The sequence below is a fragment of the Grampus griseus genome, assembly GCF_964374135.1.
Source record: "Grampus griseus genome assembly, chromosome: 8".
NCBI lineage: Eukaryota > Metazoa > Chordata > Mammalia > Artiodactyla > Delphinidae > Grampus > Grampus griseus.
This window is the reverse complement of record NC_139002.1, coordinates 69,553,055-69,567,868: the sequence shown is the minus strand read 5'-3', so window position 1 is coordinate 69,567,868 and position 14,814 is coordinate 69,553,055. Positions and strand designations below refer to the sequence as shown.

The window sequence follows — 14,814 nt, the reverse complement described above, 5'->3', positions numbered from 1 at the left end:
ACATGTAGGCTACTTAATTTTACCTATATATTTACTATCATTCCTTCTTGATTTAAGTTCTTCCTTCTGCCTAAAGTATGCATACTTTTGCTGGTAAAAAAACTCTCCGTTTTTGCTGGTCTGAAATGGTCTTAATATGTTCTCTTTCTAGAAAGTTTTGCTGGACATTGGTTTCTACTTTGACAGTTATTTTCCCTCAGCACATGACAAATGACAGTCAACTGTTTTCTGGCTTCCATTCTTCCTAAGTCACCTTTCAGTGTAACTGCCGTTCATTTTTTTGGTAGGTAACTTCTTTTTTCTCTCTGGCTTCTTTTAGAACTTCTCGTGTGTGTGTGTCTGTGTGTGTGTGTGTGTGTGTGTGTGTGTGTGTGTGTTCTGAATTTTGCAATGATGGAATCTAAGGGTGGATTTCTTTTTCTTTAATCTGCTTGGGATTCAGTGGGCTTTCTGGATATCAGTTGGTATTTTTCATCAGTTCTGTAAAGTTCTATTTTACAACCATTATCTCCTCAAATATTGCCTGTTTTCCCTTTTATTATTTCCTTTTGGAACTTCAGTTAAATTCATGTTAAACTTTTTTCTTTATTCTCCAACTTTTTCGATCCCTCTTTCTTAACTTCCATCTTTTTCTCTCTGCAAAACATTACGGACAGTTTCTTTGGATCTACATTCTGGTTCACAGATTCTGTCTCTCAACTGCTATTTAATATGTGCATCAGGTTTTAAATCTGTGGCTATTTTTTCATCTTTAGAAGTTCTATTTTTCAAATCTGCATGATTATTCTTTTAATTCTCTATTCCCCAACCATTTTCCCAAGCTTCTATTTTGTTTTTTTAAGCATATTAAACATTTTTTTATATCTGATAAATAATAGCTCTAAGCTCTGAAGTCTTTGTGGGGTTTTTTTGCTGTGTACGTTTTTCTGCAGCTTCTCATTCATAGTGCCTTGTTTCTGCGCAAGTTCTGTGGATTTTTGACTATGCACTGCTCAATATCCTTGGAATTTTATCTGTGGGAATCATTTGATGCCTTAGAGAATCTGAATTTACCTCTATCAGTCACCTGGGACCACTTTACATTTTCACTTGAGGTTTCTAAGTCCACATATGTAGCATTAATCTAGATAAAAAACTAAATGAGTACTCTATGATTCCAATTATATGACATTCTGGAAAAGGCAAAAGTATGGAGAAAGTAAAAAGATCAGTGGTTGCCAAGGGTGGGGATGAGGTAAGGGATGAATATGCAGAGCACAAAGGATTTTTAGGGCAGTGAATACTTTGTATTTATTTTCCATAATGATGGATACACGTCATTATACATTTATCTAAACCCATAAAATGCGCAAGATCAAGAGTGAAACATAACGTAAACTATGGACTTTGGGTGATTATGACGTAGGTTCATCAGTCTTAACAAATGTAACAGTCGGGGGCGGGGGGCGGGTGATGCTGATAATGGAAGAGGCTATGGCCATGTTGGGGGCAAAGTGTATATGGAGAATCTGTACCTTCCTTTCGATTTTGCTATGAACTTTAAACTGCTCTAAAAAATTAAGTTTTATTTTTAAAAAAATGAGGACCTAAAGATTCCACACGAAAAAAATATTAGAATAGACAAATTCAGGTAAGCTGCAGGATACAAAAACAACACATATAAATCAGTTGCATTTTCAAACACTAACAATGAAATATTAAAAAACAAAACTAAGAAACAATCCCATTTACAGTAGCATCAAAAAGAATACTTAGGAATAAACTTAACCAAAGAGGTGAAAGACGTGTACACTGAAAACTACAAAACACTGTTGAAAGAAATTAAAACACAAATAAATAGAAAGACCTGCCATGTTAATGAATTGTAAGACTTACTATTGCTAAGATGTAAATACCACTCAAGGCAATCTATGGATTCAATGTAATTCCTATTAGAATTCCAAAGATGATTCTGCTAAGTGAAACAAGTCAGTCACAAAAGATAAATACAAATGATTCCACTTGTATGAAGTATCTAAAGTAGTCAAATTCATAGAAACAGAATGTAGAATGGCAGTTACCAGGTGCTGGGAGGAGGGGGAATGGAGAGAGTTACTGTTTAATGGGTATGGAGTTTTAGTTTGGGAAGATAAAAAAAAAGTTCTAGAGTTAGATGGTGGTGATGGTTGCACAACAATATGAATGTACTTAATGCCACTAAACTGTACAGTTAAAAATGGCCAAAATGGTCAATTTTATATTATTTATATTTTACTACAATTTAAAACAAACAAACAAACAAACAAACAAAAACCCTATGAGGGCCCTCTTGTGGTTATACAAGACCCGCATCCCATCTCCTTGGTCATATTTATTTCTCACTTACCCTTACACTGGAAGAGTAGCACTTTGGGGTCTCTGCTTTATGTAGTTTTTCTGTTAGATTTCTGACTCTGGACAGACCCTAGGTTTTATCTCTTGAGTCTAGCCATATCTAACAGAAGCAAATGTTCATGGTCTCTAAGGATGGTCAGAAACCTTCAAATGAAAGCTGGTTTTAATGTCTGCTTACCTCTTGGGATTCCTACTGAAAGGGAGCAGAATGTGCTACCCCAAAATATGTCACTTGACATATAGCTTATTTTGAATTAAAGTTTACTTGAGAAACAGTGGTGAAGAACACTCTGACCCTCCTTTGTTCCCCCCCTCCCCAAAAGCAGGAGATAAATCTCCCATGTGAAAGGTACCCATCCCAGTACCAGGAGGGTGGAAGCCATCCTTATCACCAGAGATAGGGAATTTAGGGCCAAGAATACTTGGCTCTAACAAACCTTGTTACTTCTTCGCCAATTCACTACCCCAAGCCCAGACTCCTTTGTCTCGTCAACTCTTCACAAATTTATTATTTCTTTGTCTTAAAGTTATAAAAGATTCCTGCTTTGGTTACTTCTTGGAGTCTCACTTTTTTATGGGGCTCCCATATACAAAATTAAATTTGTTTTTCCCCTGTTAATTTGTCTTAAATCAATTTAATTAATAGCCCAAACAAAGACCCTAGAAGGGAAGAAGGGAACATTTTTTTTCTCCCCCACACTGCTTTCACTTCTTTTTTTGGGGATCTGAAATTTTTCTTACTCAGTGATTCCTTTCAAAAGATACATTCTAAAATGCTTAAACCTGTAGTTTAGTTGTTTCAATTGGGAGAGTTCTTAGGGGCTTGTTATACACTGAAAATGGCATTTAGCATATTATGGTATTTTCTGTGTGCTAGCTGAGTGATGTGGGGCTAGTCAATTCACCTTTCTACCTTAGTTTCCAGCTGCACAACAGGATTTCAATACTTATTTCACAGAGTTGTTGAGACTAGCACATAGTGAGCACTTGGTACATATATCTTATAATAATCCCTTTTTTCTAATCCTGGGTTACATTTCTTTATTGCTTATATTATTTTTACCACTGATACTGACATTTCTGATAGAAAATTTAAGCATCATTTTTGGTTGTTAGTATTGACTGGGGACTGAAGGTAAACAGTTTGCCTGATTGGACTCAGTATATTTTCTGTGACTTTATAGTCTCTCAGTTGATAAGAAGTATTCTTATTCCAAACATATTTACAGTAAGGTGGAGATTATGTTGGAATAACTTTGAAAAATTCTTTCTAAGGTCACAGAAGTAAAATTTTTAAATTCATTTTTTATACATTTTATATCAATAAGAAACTTTTTTTGAAGATTAAAGCTCAATTGTTATATACTTTCTGAAGGCTTTCTGACTCTACTCCTGGAGAGAGTTAGCTGTTCCTTCTCTAAAGCTCCCATGTACCTTATATATACCTCTGCTATATCACTTACCACACTGAATTGTAATTATTTATTTACATTTTTTTAATCTCAATTAGAGTGTGATCTCCTTGCAATACAGATCCTGTGACTGTCGTCTTAGTATCTCTCTAGGGGCAGGCACATATAAAAGGCAATTTGTAAATATATATTAATGTTGATCAAATTTTCATTACTTTCTTACACTGACTCTTTAAACATATGACATGTGCTCTCTCTCATGCATTCTTTTTCTGTCCCTCTGATAAGTAATTCCATCCAATTTGTAAAGTTCTATTCTCCATACACTTATCCACAAACTGTGGGTGGGGGGGGGGTGAAGAAAACACCAGGAAAGTGAGATTTTTTAATACTCTGTCCAGTTACTGACGGGTCAATAAGATAAAAAGTCAACAAGGACGCAGAAGGTATGAAAAGGACATTTTACACCTTTTATCTACCAGACAGCTAACAAACTGATGTGTTTCTTCAAGCAAACAGAACACTTATGAAAACTGATCATATGTTAGGCCACATTCTTTGCCCAAAGGCACTTAAGTCAGAAATCAACAACAATAACTGGAAAACCTGCATATGATTAGAATTTTTTTTTCTAAACAACTGTCAATCAAAAGGGAAATCAAAATGAAAATTAGAAAATTCTTCAGACTGCACAATAACCATACTATACATCCAAACTTGTGACATTCAACTAAAGCAACATTCAGAGAGAAATGTATAATCTTAAACGCATATGCTGGAAAAGCTCAAAGTTAATGGGCTTAGCATCTCAATTACAAAGTTAAGAAAAGGAACAAGAGGGAACTCCCTGACTGTCCAGTAGTTAGGACTCTGGGCTCTCATTGCCGAGGGCCAGGGTTCAATCCTTGGTCAGGGAACTAAGAACTAAGATTCCCACAAGCCGTGCAACATGGCCAAAAAGAGAGAAAAAAAGGGAACAAGAAAATAAAAGAAAAAAAGAAATAATAAAAGAGCTGATATAAATAAAATAGGAAACAAGTACCAAGTTATGGTTACCAAGGGGGAAGCGCAGATAAATTGGAAAATTGGGATTGGTATATACACACTACTATATATAAAATAGATAACTGATAAGAACCTACTGTATAGCACAGGGAACTCTACTCAACACTCTGCAATGACCTATATAGGAAGAGAATCTAAAAAAGAGTGGACATATGTATATGTATAACTGATTCACTTTGCTGTACAGCAGAAACTAACACAACATTGTAATTCAACTATACTCCAATAAAAATTAACATATAAAAAAAAGAAAACAAGTACCAATCCAAAAAGCTGGTTTTTTGAAGAGATTAAAAAACAAATAAACTGGGACTTCCCTGGTGGTCCAGTGGTTAAGACTCCACGTTTCCAATGCAGGGGGCGCTGGTTCCATCCCTGATCAGGGAACTAAGATCCCGAATGCCACATGGCGTGACCAGAAAAACCCAAAAAACAAAAAAACAAACTTCTAGCCAGGTTGATTAAGAAACAAAGAAAAATGATACAAATGATGGTAGGAATGAAAAAGAAGACAAAAATGCAGATGCTGAACAAATTAAATAAATAGATAATAAAAAAGATATTACAGATAATAAAAAGATATTACAAAGAAAATAAATTTGAAAAGTTATACTAAATAAATTTGTAGAAAAATGCAACTTAAAATTTTCAATCAAAATCAAATTCTCCTCTAAATGTTCAAAAGATTTAATGCAATGGCAATCAAAATCCCAATATGAATTTCTGTAGAACTTGACAAACTTATTCTAAAATTTATATTGAAGAGCAAAAGTCCAAAAATAACTGACAAACTCTTGAAGAAAAACTGTAAGATGACGAGACTTACTATATATTGTCTCATTATAAAGCTATTATAATTACAATGGTGTAGCATTAATACAGGGCACATAAACTTATCAGTGAACCATGACAGAGAAGCCAGATACAGACTCACACACACCCTGAAATTTCACATTTGACAGAGGCAGCATTGCTGATAAACGGAGAATAAACTTTTCAGTGAATTGTGCTGACATAACCGGATATACATACGGGTAAAAAATGAGATTCGATCTCTGTATCACATTATACATGGAAATCAATTCTAGGTGGATAAAAACCATTTGAAAGGCAAAACTTTAAAACTCTGAAAAGATAATATAAGAGTTTATTTTATGACTTCCAATAGAGAAGAGTTTTATAAACAAGACACGGGAAGTCTCACACCATTAAAGGAAAAGATTGGTAAATTTGATAATATTAAAATTAAGAATCTCAGTTATCAAAAGACACCACTAAAACTGGAAGAAGATATTTGCAACCCAAATAACCAATAAAGGATTAATGTCCAAAATATATAAAGAACTCATGAATCAAGAAAAAACAAACCACTGAATTTTTAATTTTTTTTTTGATGTGGACCATTTTTAAAGTCTTTACTGAATTTGTTACAATATTGCTTCTGTTTTATGTCTTTGGTTTTTTGGCCATGAGTTACGTGGGATCTTAGTTCCCCGACCAGGGATGGAGCCTGCACCCCCTGCATTGGAAGTATTAACCACTGGACCGCCAGGGAAGTCCCCAAACTACTGAATTTTTAAAAGGGCAAAAGACATGAACAGGTAATCCCTGAATAAGAAATGCAATCCATAAACAATATTCAGCCTTATTAGTAATTAGAAAAATGCAAATTAAAATCACAAAGAAATACATTTCACACTCACTGGACTAACAAAAATTAAAGTTATTAAATAGGAATCATTGGTTCAAGGGCATTCTTATTCACTGCTAGCAGAATATACATTGTGCAACCATTCTGGAAAACAACTCAACTTCCCAGAGTGTCTCAGTCTTCTACTGCTACTTGTATGGGTTAAAGTGTGTCCCTCAAAAAAAGATATATTGAAGTCCTAACCCTCAACACCTTAGAATGTGACTTCATTTGGAAATTAGGTCTTTACAGAGGTAATTAGATTAAAATGAGGTGATTAGGGTGGGCACTAGTCCAATATGACTGGGGTATTTATAAAAAGGGTAAATTGAGACATAGAGACAGGCACAGAGAGAAGACTATATGAAGAGACATGGAGAGAGTGCCATGTGAAGATGAAGGCAGAGATGGGGTGACACATCTAAAAGCCAAAAAATGCCAAAGGTTGCCAGTGAACCACCAGAAGCTAGGAGACAGGCATGAACAGATTCCCCCTCAGAGTCCTCAGAAGGAACCAACCCTGGGGACAGTCTGATCCGGACTTGCAGACTCCAGAACTGTGAGACAATAAATTTCTGCTGTTTAAGCCACCCAATTTGTAGTACTTTGTCACAGCAACCCATGTCAACTGTTATAGCAGTTAATGCAAACTAATACATTCCTGTAACAAATTACTACAAACTCAGTCACATAAAACAACACACATTTAACAACTTACAGTTCTGTGGGTCCAAAGTCTGACAAAGGTCTCACTGAGCTAAAATCAAGGTATTGGAAGGGCTTTGTTACTTTCGAGGACTATAAGGAAAAATGCATTTCCTTGTCTTTTCCAGCTTCTAGAGGCTGCCTGCTTTCATTGGCTCCTGGCCTTCTCCCACTGTGAAAGCCAAAGGTGGACTGAGTGAGTCTTTCTCACATTATATTACTCTAATCCTACTTCTATTGTCACTTCTCCTTCTCTGATCTCTTCTGTCTCCCTCTTCCACTTTTTAAAGACCCTGTGACACTGGGTCTACTTAGATAATCCTAGATACCTGGATAATCTCCCCATCTCAAGGTCCTTAACTTAATCCCACCTGCAAAGTCTCTTTTGCCAGGCAGAGTAACATACCCACAAATTCCAGGAATTAGAACATGGACATCTTTACGGTACCATTATTCTGCCTATCATACATAGTAAAGTTGAATATGAGCATACCTTGCAGCTCAGCAATTCTACTTCTAGATGTGTGCATGCCCCTAGGAGACATTTACAAAAAATTTCATAGCAGCATTGTGCTTAATAGCAAACAACTGAAAACCACCCACAGGTCCATGAACAGTGGAATGGATAAATTTTATTATGTTCATACAATGAAACACTATACAGCATTGAAAAAAGTGAACCACATCTATCCACATCAACATGAATGAATCTCAAATGTCAAGAAAAAAGAAAAGTTACAGAAGAATTCATACAGCATGGTTCTATTTACTTAAAGTTCAAAAGCAGACAATACTGACAACATATTATTTAGATTACTTAGTAATATGTTCAGGGGAGTTATAACGATAAGCAAGGGAATGAACAGCAAAAAAAAAAAATCAAGATACATGTGTTGTCTCTGGGGCAGAGAGAAGGGGATGCAAAAGAGGTTATACAAAGGAAATGAGTGGTAAGTACTTGACATTTTTCTTTTTTTGTTTTATTTTCTTCCTTAAACCATATAAAAATATACATATGTACAGTCTTATGTATGGCATTTCTCATTAACAAATTTAAATGCCAACTAAATAAATTTAAAATATACTGAAAGCAAGTTGTACGAAATGTAAGGAAGCAGTCAAACAATGTACTCTATCTGATGGAGGAGGGAATAATCTATAAAGATAAGATAACCTTCCAGGTCAATCAATACTGGAGAAAAAGTTCTAGGTTGTAAAAGAAAAAGTGGGAAACACCCTCCTCTTCCCCAAGTTCTAAGAACAGGTTTCTAACAATCTCTTAAATAAACCTGAATCAGTTTGTAAATAATAAGGTGAACAATTATAAACTATTATAATTATAATAAACTTAATAATAAAATATAATAAAAATATTATGTATTTAAATATATAATTAAACAATATAATTATTATAAACTATAATTGTTTATACACAATTATATACAGTTATAAACTGTCAGGAACTACCCACGGACAGAACCCAGCTCTTCTAAAGTTTTGCTTGGCTAACACGGTTGTTCAGTTTGTTTTATTTAAACTGAAAGCCCTTAGGCAAAGTAGGCAACAGTTCACTTCCATTCTTCCTTACCCCCCCTCCTTCCCCAATGTATAACATAAATAGGCTATGTGGCTGGCCTCTTAAGGCACCTGAGTTTCAGACCAGCTGCATCCTGACAAGTCACCCTGAAATAATGATATCAGGTACCAAGTTTATCTTCAAGGTCATCATGAACTATGTGATTTCAAGAGTACCTCCTACCTCTCACTCCCCTCTCTTCCACCACCACCCTCAACCGCTTTTACTCAGGGGCATTGTTTATCACATAATTAGAGATATCTGGCAAATTAAGAACAGCCTTGGAAAACTATGACTGCAGGTGCATATGCTCTTAATGGAAAGTACAGCTGAACTAGGAGTCAAGACCTAGGTTCTAGTCCCTGTATCCCAAAACCTCGTGGCATAACCTAGAGACAATATTCTTCTCTCTCTGGAGTTGAATTTTTTTCCTTTCTATAAAACGAGCAGATTTCAATTGGATAAACTCCAAATCTCTTCTATTTCTTCTATATCTATACAAACATATTTATGTTGAAATAAACTTTTTCAGCAAGTATAGATTCTTCCTGCTTTGGGTGGGGTATAAGAAGGCAGGAGAATGCACTAGGGAAACAGGCTGACTTGGTAACTGAAAGGGAAGAAGGAAAGAATCAGAGAAGCGCCTGCCACTGAGGAGGATTAAAAAATCAGAGGACAATGAAAACAAACATCACTAAACTATACTAAAGTCAAAGTTTTACTTATGGTTGGCCCTATTTACCTTCCACTCACTGTGGGAAAACAAACTATGGAGATGTTACTATTTCATGTGGTATAATGAAAATATTCTACCACACATCACCACATCACTGCTTGACACGATTTGTCAACTTTTATTTTTAAACCCGGCCAACTCTACTAGGATGGAGTTTTGTTCTCAGCTTATACATTAGTCTGAGCATCACTGTAGTGTCTAAACACTTCTTAATCTTATATGTTTCTTAAAGAAGATTTCAAACAGTGTGAATGGTAAAATCAAAAGAAAAAAGTCTACACGTCAGTAACAATAAGCAGTCCTCAAATAGCTAGAGCGGTGGATGGATGTGGGGAGGTGTTCCATAACTGCTAACGGGCTTTCAAAAACAACAAAACAAGGCCAAGAGCAGGTTAAGACTTTGCAAGCAAGGGTCAAGGGCATGAACTTTATTTTGTGGACAATGAAAAGCCGTAAGAGATTTTTAAAACAGAGCGAGTGATTTGATCAAATCTGTGTTTTTGGAAGATAACTCTGATGGCAAGGGTACATACAATATTTACAAAATAAAGCATAAAAATATTACGTAGGCTGATGTTTCACTACAAAATATTAACATGAAATTAGAATAAAACACTCACTCATTAAATTTCACAAATTCCACAGTATTCTTTAAAAAATTCATGGTGGGTTATGACTTGCAGATTCCTTAGGGGAATAAATAATCACTTAAACTTTAAAATCTTTTTAAAAAGGCTTCATACTACATGCGTATCCTTTATTAAACAAAATTAACACTTTAAATAATATTTATGGGCTTTAAGGCCACAGAATTTTTAAATATTTACCTAACCATTTAGAAAGCACTCAGCATTTTAGGTATAGAAAAATATCTCACACACAGACTTATGCCTTTCAAAACCTTATATTTACCTAGCCTATCACACATGAAATGATCTGGTTGACAGCCGAAATTTGCATTGTAGAATGTATAATTAAAATGACATAGAAATGTAGCTTGTTAAATTCAGGCCAAGGCATCTCATGTAGATGTAAAAAATTTTTTTTTACTTCCTATTAGTCTCAGCTGATTCTTCACAAATATACTACAAACTTAGTGCTTCTTTCCATTAACCCACCAAGGTAGAACACAGTCAGCAGTAACTAAACTTTAAACCTAACTATGAAAAACCATACGTTTTACAAACATATGCCACTATTTTTCAATACAGTATCTAACATAACATCCCAAATGTTAAAAATTACTTTGAATCTACTCACACACAATTAAAAACATTTATATTAATGTGAGTTTTCAATTGGTTTTCAAAGATGTTAATAAAAACGTTTAAATTCTTAAGGAAATGAAAGCGTAATAATTTTATCAATCCACAAATGAAAGTCCAAATATACGTGTTAAAAGTTCTTTCTCTTCAAATAATACAGAATATTTGTTCATACTTTCCAATTATCACACCTTGGAAAATATAGGCTAGCAATATCAACATTAAACATTTAAGTAAAACTTCAAGATCTATTAACTTTTGAAGTTTTAGTCATACATTTATTTATACCTTACAAAAAGTGTAAACTAACTAAAAGAAATGAATTCTAGAATTGGAAGGTGGTATAGAATTCACCTACTGGATCCCCTGATTTGACAGGATACTCAGACTCGGAAAGGCTCACCAACTTTTCCAATATGACGGCAGGGCTAAGACTTTACCCTTGAACCTCTATGAATCCAGGAGACTTTCCCCTATATCAGCTTCTGCCCAAAACCGTTTGTCTCCCTTCACTTTCTGAAACAAGAGAGTGACTTTACAATTATCACATACAAAGTTTAGCACTTTGCAAATTAGAAAATCTCTTGATCTTTTACTTCCATAAAAGTATTGGTTTCCACTTAATTTCTTTCACATAACATACCTCCAAACTAAACCACAGATCCACTGTTAAACTTCAGGAAAAAGCATAAGTAAAAATTTTTATTACAGCCTCTGCCAAGCTAAAAATATCTAGTAGTTTCTAGTATTGCCGAAAGAGTATTATGTTATGACACTGAACATTAACCATGTATAAACCCTTGAACTATCAGCATATATTTAAGACCCCCTCCACCAAGAAAATGTTCCTATTCATAGTGGAATGTGAATAAGGGTTTTCTGCACTAATAAAATATGCCCTTTTTAAAAGCACAAATTTTAAAAGCACAATATTTTCCTCTAATACAACTAATAAAGTCTAGCATAACAATGCCGCACCTAGTTAACGGCTGAAAAAAGGTTGCTGTGATGGAAAGAGAACCAGATCAGGATCAAGTAGATCAGGAGTTTTCAGTTTATAAGATAACACCCATAATTCACTAGGCCAACATATTGCAATTAAGTTACGTTAAACTGTAACGCTGCTAAGCTCAGGAAAATTGTTTACAAATGTGATGAAACTGTGCTAAAACACTTTCCTGGTGTTAAAAAATACAATATATTTGCAAATAGTCAAATGTCAAACGCTGTTCCAGTCTATGAAAATAGCTGATATGACTCTGCTCTACAGTGAATCTTCTCCTGACAATTTTTCTCTTGATACACATTATTCTGAGCATTGTCTATTATCACTGGCAGTAAACTGAGAAAACAAAAGCCATGATATTTTTTGAACAATTTTTTTCAAGCATTTGGCCAAATAACTACAGACCACATAGCAGCCTCTGAAAACACTTTTCAGAGAGCAAGGTGTTGTCTCTTTGAGCACTACGGATAGTGTAATAGCTTGTAGATTATATTGAAGAGCAAAGAGCATCAGATGTAGTAATAAGAAACTTCTGTTTCAAATATATTGGGTCGCTGGTGTAAAGCATATCACTAATCGAAAAGATTGAAAACCAATAGTATAGACTCTTACTCTCCTACTTAAGGAAAACCTCTACACTCATCCTTTTAGTTGCTTAGAAGACATCATTGAAAACTGAAAAATCTAGGTTCAGATCCCAGCACTGCCACTTACTAAATGTGTGAAGTTGGATAATCTCTATAAGCCTCAATTTGCTCATCTCTAACTTGAGGTTAATGTCACCTACCATACAGAGTCCTTGTGAGGGTTTAAGACAATATAAGGATTTTGCACTTAGTAAATGCTCTGTGAACAGCAGCTATACTTGGTGAGTTTCTTAGTGATGTAGAACATGTAAGATTTCCCTAGGCTATACAAAAATAGACACTCTTTCCCTAATGATGATTTCCATTTTTTTAAAATGCAAAAGCACATAAACCTACAGGAAAAGAAATTGTACAAATGCTTTTGGCATAGTTCCAAACATTACTAAGTTTAAAGGTTAAACTGTTACAACATTCTCCTAATTATGCAACAAACACACAGGACCATGAGTTAGTCTGTAAAAGATTATATTAGCCTACACTGCTGAAATTTGGGGTGGAGGGTGGGGGAGAAATCTCTTATAATTATCTCCAACAGTCTTTTTATCTAAATTAACAAGTCTCTTCCAAAACTCACCACTGTTTTCTCTTTTTATTATGAGATCTCAGATTTGTCCTCTCAATTATCAAGAATAATGAAACCACACTGATTAGAATGCATATATTTTTTTTTTTCTCCACTCATTCTAATGGCTGTACGCTATCTTTGGGGAGACATCACCATTATAACAGCAACAGATAAATGTCACCAAAAAGCTACACATCAGACTATGCCAAAGTGGGAGTAGTCAATCTATTATACTTCAAATAATTCACTTCATTCTTCTGAGAACGCATCTACTACATTAACAAACTCTTTAAAAAGTGAGACATGCTTAGTCTGCTATTTCATTTCTATTCAAAGATAAATGGTACTTATGCATTTTTTTTTAAAGCTTCCTGTATTTTAGGAATTCTTTTCAGAATAAAAATTGTCTTTTTTTCACCATGAAAGTAAACATGCTTTCAAACACGCTAATTCAACTCGGGAACTGAAGCGATAAAACCTCCCTCCCTTCCTTACCAAACTTTGCTTTCTGGTAACATACCTGTTCTCTCGAAATGCAAGGCAATGAAGGTCTCCTGAACATTCTGCAACTGCCATAGGAACTGGCTGAAGTTTCTCCGAACGACACGCAGCTGGACCTCCTCCGGGGTCTGATCACAGGCACTTTTTCCTCCGCGGTACTGGACAACCGAGGATGATGGGGAGCTTCCCTGATTTGGAAGAAGTGATCCAGCCCCAGGGCCAGCAGGCAGCCGACGCCCCCCACCAGGCAGGAAAGCAGCGGCCGGAGGGCTGGAGGCAGTGCCCCGAGGCTGGTGAAGGACACCCACCAGACGAAGCCGGAGAAGAGCAGCACCAGGATGCTGTGCCGGAGCCTCCCCGGCTGCGCGAGCGTCAGCAATCCCACGCAGCTCAGCACCAAGAACAGCCTGCCGGCCACCGCCGGGGTCGTGTGCGGGGCCCGGGCCCCGGCGTCTCCGTCCCCCCGAGACCAAGACCCCCACTGCCCCACCAAGAAGTCCCCCAGGTAACAGCAGGCGGGCAGCGCCAGCAGCCACCAGGAGCCGCCACCGCTCCGGCCCGGCCCGGGGTCCCGCTTGGTCCGGGTCAGGAAGCAGGTGAGGAAGAAGAAGGCACAGGCGATGCTGAAGAGGGGGCTGAGGCTGTGCGAGCAGACGCTCAGCAGGGTCCGCAGCCGGGCGGCCCCGACAGCCCAGCTCTCGGGCCCCGAGCCGAGCAGCAGGGCGAGGACAAAGGCGGCCAGGGCGCCCAGCGAGAGGCGCGCCCGGGAGAAGGGAGAGCCGCGCCGCGGCTGCTGGGGGGAGGCCGGCGGCGGCGGCAGCAACAGCTCCACGTTGCAGAAGCGGCAGAGGTGGAAGAAGAAGCCGCGCGGGGGGTCCTGCCGCAGGGGGCTCACGCAGCCCTTCACGTAGCCGTTCCTCAGACTCTCGAGGGGCGAGCCGGCCCCGTCCGGCGGCTGCGGGTACCGCATGGCTTTGGCGTCTCGCTCGTCCCTCCTCATGGCCGGGACGCGGGGTGGCCGCAGGGGCTCGGCACGCCCCGCTCGGACCGCAGCTGCAGCTCGCGCTCCTTCCCGCCTGGCCCCCGCGCTCGAGGAGCCCCCCGGCTCGGCAGCGCGTCAGGGCTGCGCCCACCGCCGTGGCCCAGGGTCCCCGCCGCGCGGGCGGAGGAGCGGCGGGGTCCGCGACATGCTGGCTGAGGAGAGGGGCGGAAGGGGCTTCTGCCTGGGACCGCTGCGGCAGGACCCCCTCCTTTTCCCTCGGGCACTTCTCGG

General features: G+C 37.8%; 1 protein-coding gene across 2 annotated transcripts in view; it reads right to left on the bottom strand.

Moving 5' to 3' along the window:
* The window catches only part of PDE3B (phosphodiesterase 3B), a gene marked incomplete at its 5' end in the record, with an annotated part of 177,321 nt that extends 162,780 nt beyond the window's left edge, over positions 1–14,541 (bottom strand). For both annotated transcript variants that reach the window (XM_082660946.1, XM_082660947.1), the window contains one exon: positions 13,561–14,541. In XM_082660946.1, coding sequence (XP_082517072.1) covers positions 13,561–14,541 — 981 coding nt within the window. The remainder of the gene's footprint in view (positions 1–13,560) is intronic.
* Between the last annotated feature and the right edge of the window lie 273 nt (positions 14,542–14,814).